General features: G+C 37.6%; 3 protein-coding genes across 3 annotated transcripts; 1 reads left to right on the forward strand and 2 right to left on the reverse strand.

The window, feature by feature from the left end:
- Positions 1 to 3,143: 3,143 nt before the first annotated feature.
- On the reverse strand, positions 3,144 to 4,091 carry LOC311603697 (olfactory receptor 6K3-like; the record flags this gene model as incomplete). The annotated part of the gene is made up of 1 exon (XM_084792764.1): positions 3,144 to 4,091. One exon carries the CDS (start codon positions 4,089 to 4,091, stop codon positions 3,144 to 3,146), a length of 948 nt encoding a protein of 315 aa, XP_084648890.1.
- A 9,495-nt stretch (positions 4,092 to 13,586) lies between these two features.
- LOC311603702 (olfactory receptor 6K3-like) lies at positions 13,587 to 14,534 on the reverse strand (the record flags this gene model as incomplete). Its single annotated transcript, XM_084792783.1, has 1 exon — positions 13,587 to 14,534. One exon carries the CDS (start codon positions 14,532 to 14,534, stop codon positions 13,587 to 13,589), a length of 948 nt encoding a protein of 315 aa, XP_084648909.1.
- Positions 14,535 to 25,931: 11,397 nt separating this feature from the next.
- OR6K6 (olfactory receptor family 6 subfamily K member 6) lies at positions 25,932 to 26,879 on the forward strand (the record flags this gene model as incomplete). Its single annotated transcript, XM_084792786.1, has 1 exon — positions 25,932 to 26,879. The coding sequence occupies one exon, from the start codon at positions 25,932 to 25,934 to the stop codon at positions 26,877 to 26,879; it is 948 nt and encodes a 315-aa protein (XP_084648912.1).
- Positions 26,880 to 27,289: the final 410 nt, after the last annotated feature.

Consider the following 27,289-nt stretch of genomic DNA (forward strand, 5'->3'; position numbering starts at 1 on the left):
AGTTGTTTTGATTTGCATTTCCCTGATGATTAAGGAGGTTGAGCATTTCTTTAAGTGTTTCTCAGCCATTTGATATTCCTCTGTTGAGAATTCTCTGTTTAGTTCCAAGCCCCATTTCTCAATTGGGTTATTTGGTTTGGTAGTGTTTAATTTCTTGAGTTCTTTATATATTTTGGATATTAGACCTTTGTCAGATGTAGGGTTGGTGAAGATCTTTTCCCAGTCTGTAGGCTGTCGTTTTGTTTTTTGAAAGTGTCTCCTACCTTACAGAAGCTTCTCAGCCTCATGAGGTCCCATTTATTAATTGTTGACATTAATGTCTGGGCTGTTGGTGTTCTGTTCAGGAAGTTGTCTCCTGTGCCAATATGTTCCAAGCTCTTCCCCACTTTTTCTTCTAAGTGACTAGTGTCTCTGGTTTTATGTTGAGGTCTTTAATCCACTGGGTAGAGGAAGATTTTTTAATTAAAAATTTACCCATTGGAAAATCATAAGAGTTTCAAAGAAGAAAATGAAAATTGTCACATTTCATTTCCTCAAAAGCTGCACAAAGTTCATCTAAAATTGTCCTATTCATCTGCTGAACTTTTCATACTTGTTATTTTTGTCACAAAATGTGTCAATGGTTCATCTTCATTTCCCTTTTTATATAGAGTGTCTTCCTACTCATTTTCTTCTTTTACATTTTATATTTCCTCCTATTACTCAAGAGGAAACAGCATCAACAAATTATGGATGAATTGAATTACCATCAAAATTGAATAGATTTTTCTGCATAGTAAGAATAATTATAAAATATTATTTCTTTTAATATTATGACTATTTTACCATTCAGAAGCAAATTCAGTGAAGTGTGTGTGTGTGTGTGTGTGTGTGTGTGTGTGTGTGTGTGTGTATTCAGATGAGTAACATTTAAAACAAGTGGAAGACAGACACTAATTAGAGGATTGAGTCCTGAAATAAAAAGGGGAAAGTGGGATGTATTTTATAAGAAAATAGTAGCAATTTATCATAGGGGAAGAAAATTTATTTCATACATAAGATTGACATAAGTATGTAGCAATAGAAACCAAATAATAGACCATGTTTTTCATTCAGTATATCTGCACCTTTCAAAATTAAGGAACAAAGAGAAGAAACAAAATTATAATTAATGAAAATGTAATAGCAAACGTAAACATGATTCAGGAAAGAGTTTTCCTGCTTGCCCATATGTCTGTCTGTATATCGTATGGGCAAGCCTGGTGCCCTTGGAGGCAAGAGAAGGGTATTACATTCCCTGGGACTCTTACAGGAATTTGAGAGCGTCCATGTAGGTGCTGAGTCCTGAACTTTGATCCTCTGGAAGAGCAGTAAGTGCTCTTAACAGCTGGGCCATTTCTCTAGTCACATGTTATCTGTTTTAGTCACAACGTGTGTGTGTGTGTGTGTGTGTGTGTGTGTGTGTGTGTGTGTGTGTGTGTGTTTAAAGAACTCACTGTCCTGTGAAATTGTTGTCAAAAATTTTTAAATTAGAGCAAATATTTATTTTGGATTTTGAGTCATTTTAACTTTTGTACAAGGAAAAACTGGGGCCAAAATTTAATCTTCAACAAATAAATATACAGAGTTATTTATTGAAAAGGGCACACTTTCTTGGATGCATATTTTGTGCATATTTTGGCAGTTCTGTTGAGAGCCAGTGAATACAAATGCACAGGTTTATTTCTGGAGTCTCATCTGTTAGTTACGTTGCTTGGTTTCTTGGTTGATCCTTGTACTTAATTTAAGCCAGCTCCATGCTACTTGGTTCACTGCAGTTCTGAAGTTTGTCATGAACTCTGTTGTGCTATCTTCGGTTTTTTGTTTTTGTTTTTGTTTTTTTAATCTTTTTGCTTAGAAATTGCACTAGTCATAAGAATGTAAGTTAATACAGCCATTATGGAGAGTCTCTAAAATCTATGGAGAATATGGAAGGCTCTCTAAAAAGGAAATCTATCTATCTATCTATCTATCTATCTATCTATCTATCTATCTACCTATCTATCTATCATCTATCTAACTTGCATCATCTATTATCTATCTATATGTACATTGAAAATGCATTACCTTGCCTAAAAGCTATCTGAGTATCATAATAATTCACCCCACAGGACTTCAATTGTGAACATACCAAGGAAAACTCTATGTTGTCTAGCACACTAAATTGTCATTATGTCCAATTTGTTGCTTTGCATTTGAGGTGTGTGTTTGTAGCATTCCCAATTGCTCTTTTAATTCTACCAAATTTTGCCTATATAAACTCTTAGCCTAAGTTCAGAGTGTATGAATTTAGAATTATATTTTCTAATTGAAGTGACACCTGCACCATAATTAAATAGTCATTTTTGTTACTAATGAAACATTAAGTTAATATTGTTCTAATGATATCAAATTGGGAATATATTGTCTGACTGGTTGGTAGTCTGCACTGTAAGATTGATAACTACAAGTTTGTATATTTGTACAAAACTTAAGTGCATTATATAAAGAGAACTACACCAGTTTCTCATAAACTATGACAAATATATAAGTTCAGATATGATAGTAGATGTAGAAAGATGAGGAAAGTGGTCAGTAGTTAAGTCAGTAATATGCTTCTTAGATTCTTTTGGAAACTAATTTTACAGATGTAGAGAAGGCATTTTGACTGAAAGTTGGTAAAAAAGTGAAGATGCAAAGACTTAAAAGGTGAAATAATAACTAAAGCTATTCTCTAGGTATACCAAGTACACTGTAGGAAATAATATTCTACAGTGCATTATTACCTAATCAGGTAATCTATGATTCATAAATAGATTTTTTTAAATTCTAAGATATATTGCAAGAATTGAGGCATCACTCCTCATAGTACAGTTAAGCCATGTCATTCTAACCTCAAAAATCAATGAACAGGCTTTTTGAGATACATCCTGTCAGCATAAATTAAAGTTGCCCAACTACATAAGATTCTTTATCACATGTAGGATAATTTCATAATGAAGACACAAAATAATACACATTTTATTATTATCAAGAAAATCAGATTGCAGGTTTCAAAGTAACCGAGAGCTAGGTATAGGAAAATGCTAAGTTCTAACACACTAAATACATGTTTTAAACACTAAGAAGGAGCCCATGGGTAAAATTTAACCCCCAGATGTGTTCAAAGCTTTGTGAAGGCAGAAGAGTCTTTTAATTGCATTCTTCATGTCCTTGTTCCTAAGACTATAAATGATGGGATTGAAGAATAAGGCAAGTACAGTAAACATCAGTGCAATGGCTGTCTCTAAAACTAGGGGATAAGTGGCAATGAAACGCAAGTGCATGAGTGACACGCTGCCAAAGAATATCAGAAAGACCGTGAGGTGACCAGCACAGATAGAAAAGTCCTTTTTCCTGCCCTCAGCAGAAGGAATTCTCAGGATCACGATGACAGTTCGTACGTAAGACAGAGCAATAATAAGATCTGTGATGATAATGGCTACAGCGTGGACCACATCCTCAATGACAATCCTAGAAGTGTCTGTGCAGGCTAGGCTCAGCACAGGGGCAAAGTCACAGAAGATATGATGGATCTGGTTGGGTCCACAGAAAGGCAGAGTGGAAATCATCACAATCTCAGGAAGCAAGATGAGGAAACCGAAGATGCAAGATCCTGCAGAAAGCTGAACACAGAGCCCCGGGGTCATGATCATCTGATAGCGAAGAGGGTTGCAGATGGCAATGTATCTGTCAACAGCCATGGTGATCAGCAAAATCCCCTCTGAATTTCCCAGCGAATGGAAGAAATACATTTGCAAGAGGCAGCCAATGATGGTGATGGACTTCTTTTCATTGATGAGGTTGGACAGCATCTTAGGAATGGTAGCTGTAGTATACCAGATCTCCAGAAAGGAAAAGATGCTGTTAAAATTATATATGGGATTATGAAGATGGCTGTCCAGCCTTACAGCAAAGAAAATCAACAGATTTCCAATGACAATGAAAGTATAGATAAAAAGCAAAGGGAAAAGGTACATAAGACTACCATCCTGGAGGCTGGGAAAGGTGGTGAAGATGAACTCTATCACTGCTGAAAGACTTCCATTCTCCATGTGTCCAGTAAGGCTATCTGTAGAAAGAGAGAGCACACACCACTCATGAGAGGCAGAGAAGAAAGTAAGTAAGATGCAGAGCATATTGGCTTGAAGAAACCATAGGGAATAATTTGAAGTATTTATGCACGCCGCTTTCCTCCTACCTTCTTGCTATTCTGCTTAGTGACTCCTATCAAGTATTTCTCATCTTACTCCTCAAAGAAATAGATCTGAAGGTCAAAGTGTTTCCAAAGATTTTAAAGGTTAAAAAATTGTTTAGAGTTATTTTAGTGTACCATCTATGTATCCCTATTAACAATCTATGCAAGGTGTTCTGTATTATAATAAAATACAATTTTATATCAATATTAATGACAGCAAGCATAAATTAAAGGCAACGTAATAAACCTGTGATTCTGGCACTGTTATGTGGAAATGAGAGGCATAGAAATGAGAATGAGCAATAAGTTGGCTTACACAACACAGCATCAGAAAAACAAGGGTCTCTCTGCCTCAACGAAAAGGGAAAGTTTTGTTCTGACTTCCACAAGTGAGCCATGTCAAAAGTTCATAAGTTCTCCCTCTCTCTCTCTCTCTCTCTCTCTCTCTCTCTCTCTCTCTCTCTCTCTCTCACACACACACACACACACACACACACACACACACACACACACACACAGAGTCTCAGTTATTGCACTCATTTGAAAAAATGCAATTTAATATAGAATCAAGCACTTTGAATATGAATTTTTGTTGTTTTCTTGGTGGTAGGACTTTTTGTTTTTGTCTTCCTATTTGTCCAAGGCTGCCTTGGAAATCATGTGTAGTCCAGACTGATCCTCCCTCCTCAGCCTTTCAAAGGCTGAAGGTGTGCCAGCACAATTGGGAGTGTGATTTGTTATATAGATAAATGCTTAGTGGAATATTAAAATCCAGATCACTTAATTTCTTACTCACTTCAACGCTTTGGTACATACTTCATCCCTCAGTTCCTGCTGGTGCTATTCTGCCAGCCATTAGTGGCCATTACCCAGTCCTGCCTGACATGTGACACAGTCCATTTCTCCTCGTTGGGAACTGTTCGTCTATTACAACACCTCTAGTTCCAAATGCCTTTTAAAGGCAGTTCTGCTTTCAGTCTGGCTCATTTCATTTAGTTTTTGATGCACTCCTATTCTTACTCTGCCTATTCTTCCTTATAGCAATATATGTCATTTTAAACTCCTCTTTTCAGAGCCCATTTCCTAAATTTTCTGACATTCTCCCTAATAACTTCTTGCTCTATCTGCTATTGGTAGTCTCATTAACTTATAGAATTTCAACTAGAAATGTATGTAAAAATTTTCAAATGCTTTTTCTACAATCTGTCCTGTGAGATCCAAGCCAACAGATCTAGTCCGTAACTCCCTGTCATTTCATCTAAGCATCCACCTGCCCCATGCTTCCTTGTAATTCCATTATTCATGGCATTTTTCTTTCACTGCAATAATCTCCTGTGTGTGCTACAGCTTCTGACTTGTCCCCTAACACAAAATCAATCCATAGCTGGCATTAAATTTTGTACATTATAAGTGAAATTCTAGCACTTATTTTTTCTGCCATTTAAAAACTGTGTTATTTAAAATTATCCAGCTTCACTGTTTAAAAAAAATACTCCAGTTTGTAAAAAGAGAGCATTCATATGTGCTCATTGTGTTCTGATCATGAGAAAATATATAAATAACAGCATTAATTAATGTATATTACAGGATAATGATTGGCTGCAGCAGACACTGCCCCAGTACAGTGTATTCTTTTTTTAAACCTGATTCTTTTTTTCCTTTTTTAAAAATTAATTTATTCTTGTTACATCTCAATGGTTATCCAATCCCTTGTATCCTCCCATTCTTCCTTCCCTCCCATTTTCCCCTTATGCCCCTCCCCTATGACTGTTCCTGAGGGGGCTTACCTTCCCCTGTATATGCTCATAGGGTATCAAGTCTCTTCTTGGTAACCTGCTGTCCTTCCTCTAATGAGTGAGTTAACCCAGAAGCAGAAAGACTCAAATGGTATATACTCACTTATATCTGCATATTAGCCCAAGGGTCATGTCCCACGAAAGCATTCACTTACCAGGAAACTGGGACAGAGGGGAGAATATCCTACTGGGATTCTAGATGAGAGAAGCATGGGAGAATAGCAAAGTAGAAGGATCCAGAGGGTCTTAGAAACCTACAAGTAGAACATTATGAAAGGCAGATTTGGGCCCAGGGGTCCCACTCAAACTAAGGCACCAGCCAAGGACAATACAGGCGGTAAACCTTAAACCCCTACCCAGATCTAGCCAATGGTCAGAACATTCTCCACAGTTGAGTGGAGAGTGGGCTATGACTTTCTTAAACCTGATTCTTATAAAGTTCTACAGAGGTAAGACCATTTTCATTTCACAGGTGATAAAACTCAAATTATGTTAAATAAAAGTACAGGAATTCTTAGCTCATAGAATTTAAAAACTTCATTCCATCTTTGGAGAAACACTCTAGTCTTCAAACGCCGTGTTTCTTCCACTATCACGTGTAAATGTATTTAATGTATTTAAGGTAGTGTTAGGAATACAATAACAATAAAAGCTGCTGAGTGATATGATGCTAGATACAGTTCCAGAGTTCTATCATTTACCTACTCCATCAGTTTACTCATTTCATCTTCTCTGGATTCAGAGTTCCTCCTTCAGAACAGCGCTTGCCTTTTATCTATCCGAACCACTACAGTTGCAATGTGATAACTGGTCATTATTAACTTAACCCAGGACTGAGTAACCCAGCATAATTACAATTACATGAATTAGGTTATCATGTGAAACTTAGTATTGAAAACTTGGAAAACTTTGGGAAGGCAGAACCATGGTTCAGTTCTGATAAGAAAGTCAATCAAGTCTGCACCAAACAGTAACCTCAAAAGGCTGCTGCAGCCCAGCAATGTGATTTTTCTGTGGCACATATGCCTACCATTATTTTTATGTAAGCACTGGCGACAGGGCTTACCTCTGAGCCAGAACAGTGGAGCTCCTCAGTTTCTCTAGGTCTCTGCATCATTGAACTTTCTTCAGCACTCGGAAGGGGAGTTATAGTCACAGCACAGTCATCCCACGGAACAGCAAGAGGTGGAGGGAACTCTGTGGGGGATTACTCCCCTAAAGTACCACAAACGTCATTTCTCCTGAGGTTAATTAGCTCACCCTCCTCCATTCAGATTTCCAGGACAAAGTTGTCAATAAACGTATCTTTCCTAGTTATGCTCTTCTTAATGAGCCACTGCAACCACCCTCTTCAGTATTTTAATTACTGTTTCTTGTTCTTGAACCCCCAGGGTGCACTGCAAAGAAGGGACCTTCCTGGTTTTGCCCTTTTTACATGTGTGCAGGTAGGGATGGTGTGGAAGAGAATCTGAACAGAGAATCACCCAGAAAATCCACACTGAAGCAAGTAAGGCAGTTTTTTTTCATTAAATACTTATTAAATACTTTGCGAAGACTATTTCATTATAAATGTGTCATTACACATTTTATTTCAATATTAAGTAACAGGAGAGAGGCAAGACACGACTTTCCTCATGGCACAAATTTGTGGAAACTTGTCTTCTGTTTCACAACTCTGTTGGCAAAGCTTCAGCTTTTCCCTACAGCGGTGTTCTGTTCCACTGTGACATCAGTCCTGGAGCTCATGAAAAATGTTCTCACGGCTTTGACCAAGAATAATTGTTTTTAACATGTCATTTTCTCTTTGGAAATGTCAGATTCTGGATATAAAGATGTTCTTTCTCCTAGAATTCTGTATAGCTTTTGTTAGGATTCGGCTTCAGTCGGCCTACCTGTAATGTCATTGCCTACCTGCCCCAGGGTCGTGGCCCTCCCCAGGGCTATATAAAAGGACAGTCCTACCTTGCCCCTCTCTCTTACTCTTCTGTCTGTCTGTGTGTCTGTCTGTCTCTGTCTCTCTCTCTCTCTCTTTCTGGGGTACCCCTTCCTCTTTCTTTCTCTCCCCGATGCTCATTTAATAAACTCCTTTATAACATAATATCTGCTGCCTGGTACATTATTATCTTATTGCCTTATATCTTATTTTAATTATAAAATCTTTTAATCATGGGGAAACTAATTTTATTATTTAATGTCTTATATTTTTCCTAAGATCCAAAACTGTCTATAGCTACAATGAATTTAATTTCTAATAGTTTTATACAGCATGCAACAATTTTGTCATATCTGAGGACTAGAATATTCTTAAACTTGGGAATATTTTTCTAATTTTTAATTATTTTCTCCTTTCTTAGTTTTTGGTTTGTGGACCTCCCAGAATAGCATTATTTGGCATGCATTTTCTTCTATCTCTTTTTTTTCTGTTCTTATTTTCTGAAATATCACATTCCATGAAACTTAGGTTGTCTTTCAATACACCATGTTATCCATGGTGGCTTTGAACAAACCATCTTCCTCCTCCAACTTCCTGCTGGGGAATCCCAGCACGGACTGTTCTGTTCAGACACTTATTATTCCTTCAGGTAATGTTCACTCTTTCTGTGAGGTTTCAGATATTTTCTCTGACTGACTTAAATTTTCTGTACTCTTTAACGGATTAGTCAATATGTCAGTTATATTTTTAAATATTCAATTTTAATTTATGTGCATTGGTGTGAGAGTGCCACATCTTGGAGTCACAGACAGTTGTGAGTTGCCATGTGGGTGCTGGGAATTGAACCCCAGTCCTTTGAAAGAGCAGGCAGTGCTCTTAACCACTGAGACATATATCCAGCCCTGTCAGTTATATTTTATACTTGCTGTTTGTCCTGTTTTCTACTAAGTAGCATAGTCAAAAAAACATATTGACTCTTATAATCCCATTTTTTTCTTAACAGTTGAATAACATTTTATTGTGTAAATGTGTCACATTTTCATTACCCATTCATCAGTTGATTAACATCTAGGCTGTTGGTCAACATGCAGAAAATAAGAAACCATAGAGTGCTCAGTCTTAAATGGGACAAACATATCATATCCCTTTCCTCAAGGTCAGAGACCTTCAAGGAAGAGAAGCAAAAATACTGTAAGAGCCCGAGACACTCAACAAATTCAAGGAATTATTTTCAAGCCACAGCAGAGATGATTGCACGTAGGAACTCAACAATTATTCCAGAGTGCATAAGACCAATGCAAGGCCAATCCCATCTAAATCCTAGTACTGGTGACAGGAGGTGTGCTGAAAACGCCACCCCTAGCTGAAGAACTTTAGACAGCTGATGAGACAGGGAGATTCAATTTTTGTTAGGAATGCCACCATTAGGAAGGAAATTACCACACTCTAGGGAAGTCTCCACCTCCTCCCAAGAGTAGCTGGACAAAACAAATAGAATTTGATGCTGAAAATAACAAAATAACAACAAAAAAGAAAATCAAACCATGATATTGGGAAGGAAAGGAGGTAAAAGTGAAGCTGGTGGATCAGGGAGGAGTTGATGAGAAAGAATAGGATAAAATTATACTGTACTAAACTCCCAAAGAATGAATAAAACTATTATTTTAAAAAGAAGTCATATGATATTATGATAATAAAATAATAAACTAGTTAAATCTCACTGAATTTTATTTTAGTGACAATTGTATTTGATTTTGATTAGCATGTATTAATTATAACATAAACATAGGGATTCAGTGTGGTATTTCAAAACATGACAAAAAATGTGTATGGATCAAGTCTAGTCTCCGTTTGTCAATCCCTCCAGCCTCACCTGCCCCAGTCTACTGGTGATCACAATTCTATACTTAGCTCGGTTTTCTTCTTGCCCTCCTTTTTTCTTCCCTTTCTCCAACCCCCTCCCTTTTTAAAAAAACCTCTTTCTCCACCGACTCATCTTTCTTTGCCTCTTATACTTCCTCATCCTTTTTTCCTTAGGTCTGGCTGGCATATGTAAAAAGGTCTTCAAATTTAGGAAGTTTTTAGATATAGTCTAGCATGTCACTGAAAGCTTCGAATACAGTTTTTATTTTGCTTCTTGAGCTCCTTATTTGTAAGAACTTTGTTGAGTTTCAGAATCCTTAAGTTTATTCTTTTTCTAGCTTCATCTATCTGTACCATTTTAGATATTTTTTATTTTATTGATAGCTATTCTTTATCTTTCATTTATTCTTCCCTCATAGATTACATCCTGGCCATAGTTTCCCCTCCCTCCATACCTCCCGGCACCTCCTCCCACCTTCCTTCTCCACCAGATCCACGGCATCTTCATTTCCCTTCAAAAAAAGAGTGGGCCTGCCAGGGATATAAACCAAACATGGCATTCCAAGTTAGAATAAGTCTAGGGGAGGGGAACGGGCAGAAGAAGGAGGGAGCATGGGAATGGGACGATAAGAGCAAGAGATAACAATCAGGGTGTAATGTGAATAAATTATAATAAATAAAATACACATTTAAAAAAGAGACTAGGCACAAACTTTCCTATCAAGGCTGGGAGAGGCAACTCAGCAGGAGGCAAAGGGTTGAAGGCGCAGGCAAAAAGAGTCAGATACACCCCCACATTCCCACTGCTGGGAATCCCACAAGAGCACCAAGATACTCAACCATAACACATATGTGGAGGACCTAGTGCAGACCCATGCAGGCTCTGAGATGGTCCAGTTCTGTGAGCCCCTATGAATGTTATTTGGTTGATTCTGTGAGCTATGTTCTCATGGTATCATTGACCCCTCTGGCTGCAATAATCCTTTAGGCGCTTTTTCTAGTTCTTTTTTTTTTTTTTTTTTTTTTTTTTTTTTTTCTGGATCTGCTACTAGAGAGTTGTTATGATCTTTTGGAGTTAGCTTGTTACCTTGCTGTCTTAGTTACTCTTCTATTGCTGTGAAGAGACATCATATCTAGTGGAACTCTTATAAAAGAAAGCATTTACCTGAGGGTTTCCTTATAGTTTTGGAGGCTTAGTCCATTATCATCACAGCAGGATGCAGATAAGCACAAAACTTGGGCAGTAGCTGAGAGCGTTACGCCCTGATCTACATGCAACAGAGAAAGATAGAGAGACTGGGCTTGGCATGGACTTTTGAAATCCCAAAGCTTACCCCCTAGTGAAACACTTCCTCCAATAAGGCCACACCCCCTCCAACAAGACCACACCTCCAAATCCTTCCCCAACTATTCCACTAACTGGGAACTAAACATGCAAACATATGAGCCTATGGGGCCATTCTCACTCAAACCACCACAACTGCATTCAACGTTTCTAGTCATTCTTTATTGTTCTTTAAGGATGTGGTGCATCAGTTACCTCTACCATTGAATGGAGTGGATTTCTTAGTAAACAGATTTGCCCTGAAAACGTATATTTGGATGTCAGCTTGATATGTGTAGTGCTAGTTTTGTTACCAACTGGACTCTTGACAATTATTGAAGACTTTAGATACAATGTGCAATATGGAGAAGTTGGAGAGAGACAGTAGCCTCAGGGTAGAGATAATCACATGATTCGGGCAGGTATATTGCAGATGACAGTAAGATCAAAGCACCTAGAGTGTCTCTGCATTTTAGTTATGAAACAACTTACATGTTTTTAGAACAGAAATAGTCCGTTTCATGAGAAACAATGTAATTTCAGTGTCTAAACATTTTTCTTTTCAATAATGCAAGTAATGATTGTATCCTGTGCTTGGATTGACAAAGGTAATGATATTAAAGCATAAGGTATTGTAACAGAAGATCAAGATCTGTGTGTGTATGTATTGAGAAACAAAGGGTAGAAATAATGATACAGAGACAGTCAAATGGGGTAAGACAGAATATGTATTTATGATTGTAAAATATGATGAGTGAATTTTAATGCTCCAATGCCCATAGTAAAATGAAAGAATGAAAGCATGTCCCAGAGTCTAGGAAGGGAGATCTCTCTTGTGATAAGTTACATTTCCCAAATGTTTTAGCAGCCTAGGAATCCTGGGTAGTTCATCACTTCTCTAAGTTGTGCGTTTCAGCTTCTCCTCAGGATTTTCTTCAAATAAATCAAAGTGGACAAGTCCACTGTGAGATGGGAAGCCCAGATGAACTTTGACTTCACTTTCACCGTCCAGTGTTCCTCAACAGACCGTTGCTTCTCCAAACTTTGATTATATCTCCCATGACACAAGGGTAGCTTCCCACTTAGCATTCTCTTCTATTTTCTGTGTAACATCTAGCAGATGCCCTTCCTCATGTAGGTATCACTGAGGGAATGGTGGAGATCACCCTTCTGCCCTAAGGTAAATATTTTGTTTCTGTTTTGTTTATTTGTTTCAATGTTGTTGATGATTTTAAAGCGTATGCCTCTGGTGTACCGTATAAGAGACAGAATGAAATAATGGTTTGGTTACATTGTCCAAAAGAACCATTATTTTTTATTTTTCTTGAAAAATGTGGTATTTCACATTTCAGGCTATTAAAAATCCATCACCAATATCCTAATGCAATTTTATACACATTTCACTCCTTGTTATCCTTACCTTTCAATACTTAGAGTAGTCATAACATCACGTCCATTGCATTTGGGGTTTATTCATATGTAATATATAAGTTTGAATTTCTTTATTAATAGAGAAATCTACATTTGAATTTTAGAAAGTCAGTTCTTAGTGGCATTGCATAAAACACATATCATGGGGCACAAAACTAATGCAGCTTATAGAAGGTTATTATCTATCGTCTATCTATCTATCTATCCATCTTTTTGTGAATATATGAGAATCATTTTGAACCAAAAAGTTTAATTAAATAAGTTATATGAATTTAACTGGTATTCAAAGAGGTTGAGGGTGTAATTCTTCCTGACCTCAGAGAAATAATAGGAACAAAAAATGCTATAAATAATGACCACATATAAGTTTTCTAAGTATATATATTAATATATCTATATTATGGTTACTTAAAACATCAAAATTGTTGCCAATGGCAAATTAAAACAGATAACAGTCTAACTGTTGCTTTTTATTTTCTTTTTCATAATATTTTCAAAGAGCTTTAATGATCTCACTTAAGTTTAAATGAATATATGAAGTCTTAATTTTAAAATATATTAATTTTAAAGTTATAAAGCTGAAACTAAAATGCAAAATATTAATTACTCATGTCTTTAAAGATACAACATTAGTATGCACTACCTTTTAAGTGTAAACTTTAACATCTATAGATATTATTATTCTAAGAACTATATGTCACCATCTGTGTTTGTTACCAATGCTCATATAATATATATGTATATATACTTTAATATATGTATATAATTCATGTTTACAAAGCTTGTTACTGCCTAAACATTCATATTTCCTTTGTATATTTCACTCCATATAGTAATCTAGACAAGTATTGCTATCTGAATGAAATATTTTTAAACAGAATAAATATAGGAAGTCTCATAATAAAGACATGAAGAGTATCAGTGTACCAATGAATGAGTTATGGGCTAATTTTATGGTTTAATATGTTGTGGTAAAATCTACAGAGAGAGGCATCTATGGGCAGATTAACTTGCAGATGTAGACAATATCCTCTGAGACAAGAAAAGCTTCTTAATTGCAATCTTCATGTCCTTATTTCTCAGACTATAGATGATAGGGTTGAAAAAGGGAGCAAGAATTGCAAACATTAGTGCAATGGCTCTGTCCAAAATTGGTGGGAAAGTAGCTGAGAAACGCAGGTACATGAGGGAGACACTGCCATAGAACATCAGAAAGACACCAAGATGGGCAGCACAAGTAGAGAAAGCTTTCTGACGGCCTTCACCAGAAGGAATCCTCAGGATTACAGTGATGATTCTGATGTAAGAGATGGCAATAACCAAGACAGAGAAGATAATGGCCACAGCATGAACAACATCCTCAACCAGAATCATGGACGTGTCGGTACACGCCAAACGCAATACAGGTTCAAAGTCACAGAAGATCTGGTGAATTTGGTTGGGGCCACAGAAGGGCAGTGTGGAAATCCATACAATCTCTGGGAGCAACACAAGAAACCCAAAGATGCAGGAGCCAGCAGAGAGCTGAGCACAGAGCCTGGGGGTCATGATAGTTGGGTACCGGAGAGGATTACAGATAGCAACATACCTGTCAATAGCCATTGTGGTTAGCAAAATACCCTCTGAATTTCCAAGTGAATGGAAAAAGTACATCTGCAATAGGCATCCAATTATGGAGATGGTCCTCTGCTTGCTGATGAGATTGGAAAGCATTTTGGGAATAGTTGCTGAGGTATACCAGATCTCCAGAAATGAGAAAATGCTGATGAAATTATACATGGGGTTGTGAAGACGAGTGTCCATCCTGACTGCAAAAAACACAATGAGATTCCCAATAATAATGAATATGTAAATGAAGAACAAAGGAATGAAGAAGAGGAAACTGCCATCTTCCAACCGGGGGAATCCAGAGAAGAGAAATTCTGTCACTGAAGTGGTGCTGTTAACTCTCATTATAGTCTCAACAAAGTTTGTCTTCATGTGTGGAAAAAACAGCTCAATTCCTAGATAAAAATAAAAGGTTAGACGTATTTGTTCATTCAAGAGTAAAAAGGAAAACAAGATTTAAAATTTTTTTCTATTTTTTGTTTAATAAATAGATATCTATTTGGTACCAAGGATGACTCTGAGGTATCTATGAATCTGCTGTTTCCACTAGTGAAGAAAACAGACTATCTTCCTAAAACTTATAAAAACAAATAGAAAACTTAGAAATACAAATAGAAAATGGAGTATGGCTATAGCTCATCAGCAGATCATTTTCCTATTACATATAAGGCCCTGGATTCCATCCACAGCAGCACGAAACAAAACTAGAATGAAATTAACACATCAAAAATACTAAGTTTGCAGCATGGTGGTGGTGTACACCTTTAATCCCAACACTCAGGAGGTAGAGGCAGGTGGATCTCTGAGTGTGAAGCCATGCTGGTCTTCCGAGCAAGTTGCAGGACATCCAGGGCTACACAGAAAACTCTCTCTCTCTCTCCCTGTTCACCACTCCTTGTTCTTACCCAAGAGGAATATATGAGCAGATGCTGACCTCTTGCTCCTAAAACCCATAAGGGGTTTCTGTTCCTTCTGCTCACTCTTTATGGGTTTGAAGATGGTTAGAGGATCCCACCATCATCTATCCAGATATCTCAGTGTTCGAAACTAAATAAAATGATGTGTAAACATTCTTCTGTCCCTTAAGTTGCCTGGAGATCCTAAGTCTAAGTGGAGTATCAAATAGGGACATAAAGGTCTTTCTATACAGTCCAGGCTGACCTGGAATTCATGACATAGCAGAAGTTGGCCTGCGACTCATGGTAATTCTCCTGCTTCAGCCACCAATGGCCTGCATCAAACAGGCTTCCTAAAATTGGACTCCCTAAGGTATTTATATATATATATATACCTTATCATCACTGGCATCAAAAGAGCAAACAAAAAAATGCTCTTAATTCCCTAGTCACCTCCAGATCCTTGCTCCTGCCTGACCGTAGTGGATCCCACTGTGCCCTACAATTCTCTACTGTGGTGGTTCCTGTTATTAAGCTCATTATTGGTATCCATGTAGTATCTACGTATACTTCTCTCATCCATTCCCAGGTAGTTACTGCAGTCTCAGCCATCTTAGTGAAGCACGTGGAGGAACTGTATACCCTGTCGGTGGCTGGTCTCAGATCTCACTGTGACCACTCACAAGCCCAGGGCTCACATATTTAAATTCTCCTGTTAGAATAAGACAATTAGACAGAAAACAGCTCTGTTCCTACAAAGCTCTCTGTTACTCTTACAGGTGATCAGAAGAGAGGGAGGACTCAATGCTGACAAAGGAAACAAAGCCAAGAGGAAGGATGCACGTGACATCGAAACGCAGAGACAAAATTAACCTGAGCTGCAGAGCAAGCTGATATGTGGCTGACCACATACGGATCTACATACACGAATTGCCGTCATCAGATGTTGTCAAAGCAGCAGGAAATGTGGTGGCTTTTTCTTTGATTTCAATTTTATTTAGAAAACTCTAAAATTGTCATTACAGAGGGAAACCACTAAACAATAAAAAGTATTAATTATTCAGATATGCCACATAAACAATGTAGTTTCACTGATTTCCATTCTGTATATGTTTTTATTTTTCAAGATGAATCCTATTCCCTAATATTCTCACAATATTATTCAGTTAATGGAAGGAACACTAGTTAAGTGATTTTCTCCCTTTACTTGCTTGGAATTTTATCTTCATGACAGATGGCCCACCTACATCTCAGACAAATGTGAATTCTTCTCTTACCTCTACCCAGGGCGATGAGTTCCCTTCTCTTCCCTGGGCTTATTTAGTTTAAATCTCTCTAGTTCATCAAGAGAAACTGTTAGGCCTATTTCTAAAGCCTTCTTAGCAAGATTTATCTACTGCAATATTTTCCTCTAGTAATTAGGGAAATGAACCTGATTTCCCTATGGCTTTAATTAATGGAAATCTCCTTTGATAATTTCTCATGAGTTTTTTCCTTAGTGTAAGGCATTCTAAAGAGTTTACGTGTAGCACAGCTTTCCATTTCTATATGTGTATATATATATATATAATATATTGTATATACATAATGATGTTATAACAATATATTATAAGCAAAAATGACCATCACTAGAATTGGAGGGCAAACTTTTTAGTAACTAAATGTTTTTAAAGTATTTAAGTATTTCAAATAATATGGAGTTTCCCTGAATATGTCATATTTTTTACTGGAATAAAGTTGCTGACTTTGACAATGTTTATTTTGTTCAAAAATTTCCTTACACTGATTCTAAATAAAGACTACTGCCTCCCATTTTAGCTCACACCTACATAGGTACTTTGAAGGTTCTAATGTAGATTTCAGCATAGTGTGAGAATTCTGGAAATCTAAATATTTCAAAACATAAATATATAACATCTTCCTATATCAATATTCGTGAAAGGTGAATTGGCACCTCTTCCCATCAAAGGATAAAGTGTCCTTCCTCTCCTGAATCCCCTTGACTTAACTTGGCCAATGGGATGTAACAGGAAATCTATATGCCACTTCTTAGACAAGCCCTCCAGAAACCTTGCATACTTCTACACTGCTACCTACCTAGTCACTGTATGAACAAACTCAATTACCTCATTGTGAAAGACAACAGGTAGGAAACTACTTCAGCAAGCTGCAAGCAAACAAGTGGTTGATACAGAAAACACAGATACAATGACCAAGGACTGGAAAACTCCTTATTTGGTTCTGGCCCAAGTCACCAGTATATGAAACTATGGTTATTTTGTTCTTGTTTTGTCACTAATTTTGAAAGAGGATTTGCTCTGTAGCAGAAGATATCTGATTAGATCTCGTAAATCATTTTTTCCACTTGCACCTTTAAAATAACACACTATATGCATTATTTAAAATATATGTCTATGAATTAAACATCGATCAGTAACATATAAACATGTACCTATATGTTAAAATACTTATCACATCAGGGATTTTTTTCTTATATTTATTATTTTAGTTTAGTTTTAGAATTTCATGCATGTATAACATGGCATATATCCCCAAGACCAACCAGAACCACTTCCAACTTCACTTAACTGTTGCCTTCTTTGTCCTCTTCCTGTTGTTGTTGGTCTTCTTCTTCTTCTTTTTCTTCTTCTTCTTCTTCTTCTTCTTCTTCTTCTTCTTCTTCTTCTTCTTCTTCTTTTTCTTCTTCTTCTTCTTCTTCTTTTTCTTCTTTTTCTTCTTCTTTTTCTTCTTCTTCTCCTTCTTATTCTCCTTCTTCTTCTTCTTCTTCTTCTTCTTCTTCTTCTTCTTCTTCTTCTTCTTCTTCTTTTTCATCATCTTCCTCTTCCTCTTTTTCTGCTTCTGCTACCCTTCTCCTCCTCCTAATTATTCCTTTGCTCCTCATCCTTCTTCTTTGATAACCCATTAGGTCAAGTTACTGCTGACCATAGTACAAGAGCATGGCTATCCACAAGAGCATGTAAATCTTTCCAATGGGCATACTCACAAAGAAAAGTGATTCTCTCTCTCTCAACAGCTGCCAACATCCAATAGTTCCTCAGTAAGGTACGGGGCCTAAAAGCACCTCCCTCATCTACTCAGGAATTTGGGCTAGCTTGTTCTTGTTTGGGTCTTACACAAGCAAGCAGAGCTGCTATGAGTTCATGAGTGCAGTAGTCAGAAGAGAACACTTCATAGCACTCTTCTCTATTCTCTGGCCTTTCCTTTCTTTACCCTACCTTCTACAGGAAGTCAGAGCTGCTAGCCTAAGAATGTCTGTGTTGGTGGATTCTCAGGGCAATACATCAAAGATAGAGAGCCACTGCAGGATGAAATCAGGCTTCTCAGCAGCAGTGGATCAGCCTCTCAAGGACTGAATCCCTACAGCTTCCTAGAAGCTCTTTTTTTTCTTTCTCTCTCTCTCTTTCTTTCTTTCTTTCTTTCTTTCTTTCTTTCTTTCTTTCTTTTTATTGTTACACAAAAGGTAACTTTAGCAAGTCCGTTTCTACATACCAAAAGTACCTATCTGATCTAGGGGCTATCATGAAGGACCCATTACCTAAGCAAGTCTCAGACATGGGGCTGGAGACGTCCTGGTTGGCCAGGCCTATCTCTGGACTAATATATGTAAAGGCTCTGAGGAACCTTCAAAGGAATAACCCTATAAAAATCTCAGATGACTGTTACTGACAAAAGGCTACTTCAAAGCTTAGGTGCTACCATTCCAGATTCCTGCCAGATACAATGGGGCTGCTAAAATTCTGCTATATAAAAGTATAATTTCCTGTTTAAATTTATTCATTGCTGTCTTGGATATATCAGATTAAATCCAGTATCTGACATTTGATGCATCTTTTATTTATCCACTTTCATTTCATGACTCTTCTTATACATGATCTACAAACATTAGCCCTTGGTTTATATTGCTCATGCAGCTGTTTTTAAACTAAAAGCACTGGAAAAAATGTTATCTTTTCACATTCCTGGCTGATTCCTCATTATGTCTTTATTTTGAAACCACTTCATCAAGCAACTATTTTTTTTTTGTCAACTACTTCTATTAGTTCTTTTGAATTTATGACTAGTTGTTCCAGAGAGGATTATCATACTGCTGTGGCCAAAGAATTTGTGTCTCCTTCATTACATTTAAGTTGCTGTATTAAATTATAGGCTATATTTTTTGGTCAATAAGTTTAAATTTTTCAAAAGTTTACATGGCAACTGTTATATTTCAGGCCATAGATCATCATCAGAGACATAGTTTTATTTACAAACTTAGGATAAAACTCTGCTCCTATATGGTGACATCTGTTTAAAAAGTGATTTTAGATGTCAAAGACACTGCTCAATAAAAGAGCACTTGTATTATTTGTGTAAGGCCCAGGTTTGCTGTTGCCTAGATACTCTCTCCATGTCATTATCTCCTGTGGCATTCCAAATGACTTTCAGCTTGACACATCTACTTAATGCTATGGCTCCCTGATTCACTTTTGGCCAAGTATTCTGCCTAGATTTTTTTCCCACAGATTATTTGATGTACTTGATAATTTTCTAAAATTCTGCCTTTGCCAAGTAGCAGTTATACTGGACAAGTATACACACACAGACACACACACACACACACACACACACACACACACACACACACACACACGCACACATATATAAATTATATATAAGCTATATTATTTTGTAAATTATATCACCTGTATCTAAAATAGTACCTAGTATAGCAATCTCAGTAACTATATCCTGGGTGATTATAGGGATGACTCACATGATAACTACATAATGTCTTAGTATCATCTTTACTCCTTATAGCTTTAGAGCTTGATACAAACTAAGTTTGAGAAAAGCAGAACCTATGATTGATGTCTTGGATTGAAAATTCAAGTACACATAGTGTTTTAATGACATTATTTTTTTAAGATTTATTTATTATATATAAAGTGTTCTGCCTGGCATCCAGATGAGGGCATCAGATCACATTATAGATGGTTGTAAGTCATCATGTAGTTGCTGGGAATTGAACTCAGGCCTCTGGAAGAATAGACAGTGCTCTTAACCTCTGAGCCATCTCTCCAGCCCAATGACATTATTTAAGAGAATTTGACCTGTACTGTTTGGGGGTTCTCCAGGATATGTGTCAGAACACACAATGTTCATTAAGTTAAAAAACTGGAAAAAAGCCAGACAGTGGTGGTGCACTCCTTGGCAGGCAGAAGCAGAGATATCTCTGTGAGTTCCAGGCAAGCCTGGTCTACAGAGAGCATTCTACAGCAGCCAGAGCTACACAGAGAAAACAGAAACAAAAACCAAACAAAGAAAAGCTAGAAATAAATCCAACTAACAACATGAATTTAAAAATCATGCATTTTAACTATACAAATTGCTAGCTTTAAAAAGCATGCACAGAATGTGATGTCTTTGACCAGGCATGGGTAAACTCATGTTAGCTCTCAGATACACTGAACGTCTTTTGAGAACAGAATGTATTCTTAACAACATCATTCATATCTTTGTTTCTCAGGCTATAGATTATAGGTCTGAACAATGGGGAAGATAACAAACATCAGTGCAGTGACCCTCTCCAGTAGTAGTTGGAAAGTGACAGAGATGCACAGGCAAGTAAGAGACACACTGGTCAAAAAACACAGCAAGAAAATGGTGATACTAGCTGTACAGGAGGAGAAACATCTTCTGATAACTTCCCTATCATGAAATCACATATGGGAAGCTAGGATTTTGAAGGCAGGCTAGACAGCGGGTTAGAGGTGATATCTGATTTTATTTTCTGTATAATGTATAAAACATTATTTCTATTACACAGTGTCAGGTAGACTGAGTCTGGTTGTCCCTAGTGATGGTTGGCATCTGGGAATGCAGGCAGAATTGTGCACTGGAAAATGGAGAGCAGGGTACAGGGTGCGCTTGTTGAGTGTGCTTTGGGTTTATTATTTGTATTAACATCTCATTTTATTCCTTTATAATGATATTTAAGAAAAGTACATTAAACCTCAGCATTGTAATTTTCTCCTTTAGCATGTCCAGTCCTCAAGTCCTTATTTTAGCCTGTGTCACTTCTCTATAGCCGAAAAAAAAAAAAAGGATTTTGATTAAAATTACATTGAAATAATAGACTAAATTGGGGGATGGTTGACATATTTATGTCTCTGAAGCATTCTATTCATCAAAACTACTTTTCTGTAGATTTATGTATATAGCTTTTATCTTTCAACACAGCATAATGAAATTCTATGGGTAGGTGTGACACATTTTATAGCTCTTAAACTTTGATGATTTTTCAAAATTATTTAATGGCACCCTTTATTGACTTGTACTAATAAATAATAGCATATTTGGTAAATTTATTGGCCTCTATGTATTCTCTTAATATTTGTTTTACATTCTTCTGTAAGTTGCTATATTAAATCCTAATTATCTTGGGTGCTGTTTCTTCTTTGTATGTTAATGCAGTGTATTTCTTAATTTTTCCAAGAAACATTTATTTTTTTACTTAATGGAAATGTAATTACATAAGTTCTTCCCTTCTCTTTTTCCTCCCACATCCTCTCAAATTCATACTTTTTCTTTTTTTAACCATCGTTGTTACATATAAATGAATAAAAAAAAAATACAACCCCCAAAGGCCATTAATTTTTGTCAACATGTATATGTTTCTAGGGTTGACCACTTGATACCAGTTAGCCAATCAGTAATCTTGTTTCTGGGAAAGACTAATTTCTCAGCATGTTTTAATTACTTGCTGCTGTAGAACAAGAGAAGGGGCCTGAGACATTTTTCTATCCATTGTAGAAACACAATTGTCAACTGTCAGAATTGCCCAGTTTTGTTTGTTTTTTTAAGTCAGCCGTGCTGCTGAAATTTCATGGGTGTAGCTTCCTCAGTCTCACTTCTTCTTAGTTTCTGGCTTCGTTTCATCATATCTTGCTTACTCAAACTGTGTCAAAGTTTTTTTTTCTTTTAAGTCAGACAAGCTGAATTGCACTGGGTATTTCCTCTGAATTTACTGATATAGCCACAACTTTCACCCTTTAATCAATTAATATCCACTCAGTTGATATTATTTCAGCTTTAAGAATAACTAAAATTAACTGTCATTTATACCTTCCGGGAGTGGGAACATTAATTTTATCCAGTTGAATGACACTACATATATCAATCAATAGAGGGAGGATCTCATATTCAGGAGTCGTGGGCCAGCAAATAATGGACTCCACAGTTCTCTGTGCATGCGTTTAGTTGGCTACAGTTTGGTGTTTTTGTTTTAGATGATGTTGTTTCCTGTTTTCTAGGTTTTGCATTTTTTGTTGTTGTGTTAGATTTTTGGTTTACTTTTGAAAAAGAACTTAAAGTTGGGTGGGTTTGGAGGAAGAGAGGGTCTGGAAAAACTTTGAGAGATCATGATCAAAATATATTTAAATTTTAAGATTGCTTTAAAAATAGAAAACAAAACCAAAGCAACCAACCAATCAAAGAAAACCAAACTTATAACTTTGATATCAATTGATCTAGTATGTATGTTTTGAAAATACTAATACATGCATGTATATGAGCAGGGAAGGAAATAGCAACAAATGTGGAACTGAGAGGAAAGTTATATTTTCTGAATGGGTCTTCTTTAGAGTCTATTGTGAATTCTTTGTCTACTCTGTGTGCTGTTGCTCCTGCATGATAGACAAGTTTTTGCAGTCACAGGAGAATCCATGGGAATGATCCAGGGGGATGATTCGTTACCACGTGACAATTTCTCCTTAATTTGTCCCTTGGAGGGGAAGCCCAGGATGCTTCCTTGAGATACTGCAGCATCTAAAGAGAAACCCCCAGGAAAGGCCATCTTTCCATTCTGTGTATTCCCCAAGGGAGTCATCAGCGATCTCTATATACTCACCAGCGTGCACAGAAGTGACTGCGGGCTACAGAGTCTGAGGAGTGTCTTGTAGCCTCAGGCTGGTGAGTTGTGCAAAGTGCTACTGAAATTCAAGTTTCACTGAGGCTTCTGCACTTCAACTGATGCTCCCTGCAAACCCTCTACTCTTCAGAATCTAGCTGCTTGCTTTCGGAGTCTTATTGATTTGTAGAAGATTTCAGTGATGAGATATGACATGCAATACAAACACTAGAAGGAGTAGAGGCCAGTTAACTGATGAAGATATTGACATCTGAAGTCTTTTGAGCACCATCCTTCTATTGTTTCAAGCAACTCAAGCCTTCCAGGAATTTGCAGGTCAAGGTAATGTCTTTGTTTAATCACTAAATGCTAAGTCAGACCTTTCCAGTACAAACAACATTTGTAGGGTGACCTCTTTATATTCAGATAATTATCTGTCATTCCACAAATTATTTTACACCCTTTATCGTTTCAGTGGCAGGAATGATTTTTGTTGACTTTTATATAGTTCTTAAGCTTTGGGAAGATACTGGCATATATTGGAGAATCATGTCAGCTGAACAATTGTATGATGGTGACTAATGGGACACTTACTGGGGAGAGGAAGTCCACGCTTAGGGCAATGCAATAATCCCTGTTGGGCTTCTCTGAGATACCTACCAATAGTCCATCTTATTCTTTCTCATACCTCTGTGGTCTCCTGCTTTGTATACTCAGTGAATTGTTAGGCAGACGAGAAATTCCATACAAAAGCAGGACAGATGAGGGCACCTCCAGTCTCACACATCTTCCCGCCTGCCTTGCAGGTTCCCCTCTGCCCTTCAACTGAGCATCATAGAGTTCACTTCATTTAGAAGTTTGTCTCTCTTTTCTTCCTCCCTCCGAGCTTGGCACATAAAACCAGAAACATGTACTGTGAACAAGTTTTCCTAATCTGCATTGCATTTATCTGATTCTACTTTAGATAACCTGAAGAAACCACATCATATCTGTCACCATGAAACCACAATACTTGTAAAGATAAATATAAGGGTTTATTAAAAAGAGGGCCATAGACTTCTAGGGTAAACTAATCTTACTATCAAGTTACTGCTTTGTGGTTTTTGTCATATTAATTTGAATCAGTTACTTCTCATTTGTTCTCAGTTTATCTGTTGTTTAACAGTAACTATTAATTGATTATAGGTAGGAACACAGTACGTAATGCATATAAAGCAAATATGTGTTACTAGAATTATTACCATTGCATAAGAATTAATAAGTGACAATTTGTTTCTCCTTTGATTCCTCTTAAAGAGGTTTAATTCTACTTGGGGGAGATAAGCTAAAATGTTAATATTTGAAATGCAACAGAGATGTATTAGATGTCAAAAAAAGAACATTTGAAGTAAGAGCAGAGGAGAGAATGTTGCTCTACCAGGGGGAATCACAAAGATTTCCATGACCAAGGGGATACTGACACCTAAAATTTCCATAGAAGTAAATCCAGAAAATAAGTGAAATTGCCAAAAATTAAACTACAAGAGAGTGGTCTTGTTTTGCTGAACTATTGATTTTTCAGGATAGTTGGTTCCATATTTGTTTGGAACTCCATTAGCGATGACAATGACTGTGAGGCAGATAGTTCTGAGTTTTGCCTTGATGTTTTGAAAGGGGAAGAAGGGGCAAAGGTCATCGCTATGGCAACGCATCTGCAGAATGACTCCATTGAGACATGGATAGCAGGGAATGAGCTATGGAGATGGTCAGGGTGAGAAGGGTGCATACAGACTTCACTAATGCTAATTAACTTTGCTTGAAGTTTGATTGTCCATTATTCCAACAAGTAGATCCTAGTGTAGTTGATGTGTAGCAGCTCATTTTTAGGAGCTCCCCCACAACCCCAAGACAGCTATCATTATGGTCCATATGATTGTTAAAATTGCAAATGGTTCTTTTCCTTTGTCTTTTAGACATAGCTTTTGTAAGGGAGTGAGGGGTGGGCATTGTTGGGGAGTAGCAGTAAGTTTGTCCAGAACTAACTACTAATTAGGTACAAGGTAATTCTGGAGAGATTTTTTTATTAATTTATTCAGATAACATCTCAATTGTTATCCCACCACTTGTATCCTCCTGTTCCCTACCACCCATTTTCACCCTATTCCTCGGACTATGACCGAGGGAGACCTCCTCCGCCACTATATGGTCATAGGCTATCAAGTCTCATCTTGGTAGCCTGCTTGTTCTTTCTCTGAGTGCCACCAGATCTCCCCACCAAGGGGAAGTGGTCAAATATGGGGCACCAGAGTTCATGTCAGAGTCAGTTCCCGCTCTTAATTTGAGCAATTGTCATGTTAACCTGGAGAACAAAGAAGGGAAAGCCAAAGAGAAAGTAGAGTCTGTGAGGGCAAGTCTGCACAATCACCACCTGGTGAAAAACCGATATTCCAGTCCAAAGCAAACAGACCAGAAATCCAGAAATGGATATTCATGAGCAATATTAGTGGAGGGAAAAGTAAAAAAGTAACAAAGAAAATTATTATCATAAGTGCTTCTGATGCCTCCTTTGTGTTTTAATTAATTTTCCCCTTGAAAAACAGGAAAAAGAAATATTTGAAAATCAAAGTGAAAGTGTTGAGGCTAATTACACAGAGGGTGATCGTAAGGACTGAGGGCAAGTCTGAGAATGGCTGAATTTCCAGAAAAATCTGAGACTAAACTTCTGAGATATCTATTTTTCCTCACATAAATCTATGGCACTGAGAGAAAGGTCACTGAGAGATGAGATGGTGTTGTGAATGTTTCAACTGCTTCTGACGTGGAATAATCTAGTTTAGAAATAGTTCTGATTTCTTTAGGATTCAATTTTCAACTTAAGTAACTGAATACAGGTAGGAATCTATGTGTTAGGAACATCGCAATTCCAGGAAGTCCCTCATGTCTTTTCTACTTTAACAGATGACACAGTTGGTGGCCAGCCGGAATCAAACTATGGTGATCGAGTTCCTCTTCTCCGTGTTCCCACCTCTGTACGAAGGCGGCCTCTTATTTTTCATTCTCTTGCTTCTTGTCTATGCGTTCATCATATCAGGAAATCTAGTGATCTTTGTGGCTGTACAGCTGGATATGGCCCTACACACACCCATGTATTTCTTCATCAGTGTGCTGTCCTTCCTGGAGATCTGGTATACCACAACCACCATTCCCAAGATGCTCTCCAGCCTAGTCAGTGAGAAGAAGACCATCTCCCTGGCTGGCTGCCTCATGCAGATGTACTTTTTTCATTCCTTGGGTATCACAGAAGGCTGTGTCCTGACAGCCATGTCCATTGACCGGTACATAGCTATCTGCTACCCTCTCCATTACCCAACCATCATGACTTCCAAACTTTGTGTCCAACTAACAGCTGGATCCTGCTTCTGTGGCTTCCTTCTGGTACTCCCTGAGATTGCATGGATTGCTACGCTGCCTTTCTGTGGCTCCAACAAGATCCATCAGATCTTCTGTGATTTCACCCCTGTGCTCAGTCTGGCCTGTACAGACACATCTCTGGTGGTCATTGTGGATGCCATCCATGCAGTAGAGATCCTGGCCTCCTTCCTTGTAATTGCCCTGTCCTATATACGGATCATTGTGGTAATTTTGAGGATGCCCTCAGCAGAAGGTAGGCACAAGGCTTTCTCCACTTGCGCAGCTCACCTTGCCGTTTTCTTGCTGTTTTTCGGCAGTGTGGCTGTCATGTATTTGAGATTCTCGGCCACCTACTCAGTCTTCTGGGACACAGTAATTGCTGTCACTTTTGTTATCCTTGCTCCGTTTCTCAACCCCATTATTTATAGTCTAAGAAACAGAGAAATGAAAGATGCTATTGGGAGGCTTTTTCTTCAGAGGAGAGCTCAGAAGTAGATCTTGATTCCAATATTAAGTCCCTTCTTGAAGTTCAGAATCTCGCTGTTGCTTTTTGTCCCCCAGAATATGTTCTTTTTCTATTGCCACAGATGCCTTGTCTTCTGCTGTTAGCAGGAGTGACAAAGGATGCCTGTTGGTCACTGATGGTCACTTGTTTACATAACAACTACCAGACTCCTGACAGGTGGAGCAGTCTGTGTGGATTCTCCTGCATTAAGCCCTCGTTGACATATGCCTCATAAGTACTAGTGTAGTTCCTTCCCTTCTCTCCTCGGATTGCATGTGTTGATGAGGCCACAAAGATTAGAGTATGAGACACACCACACAAAACGGTTCTGAAAACTGCCGATGTTAATGTACCTCTTGCTTTTCCAGCCTTATGTTCCTCTGTCATCCATCACGGCTCA

The sequence above is a fragment of the Acomys minous genome (genome assembly GCF_964271855.1).
Source record: "Acomys minous genome assembly, chromosome: 1".
NCBI classification, from domain to species: domain Eukaryota; kingdom Metazoa; phylum Chordata; class Mammalia; order Rodentia; family Muridae; genus Acomys; species Acomys minous.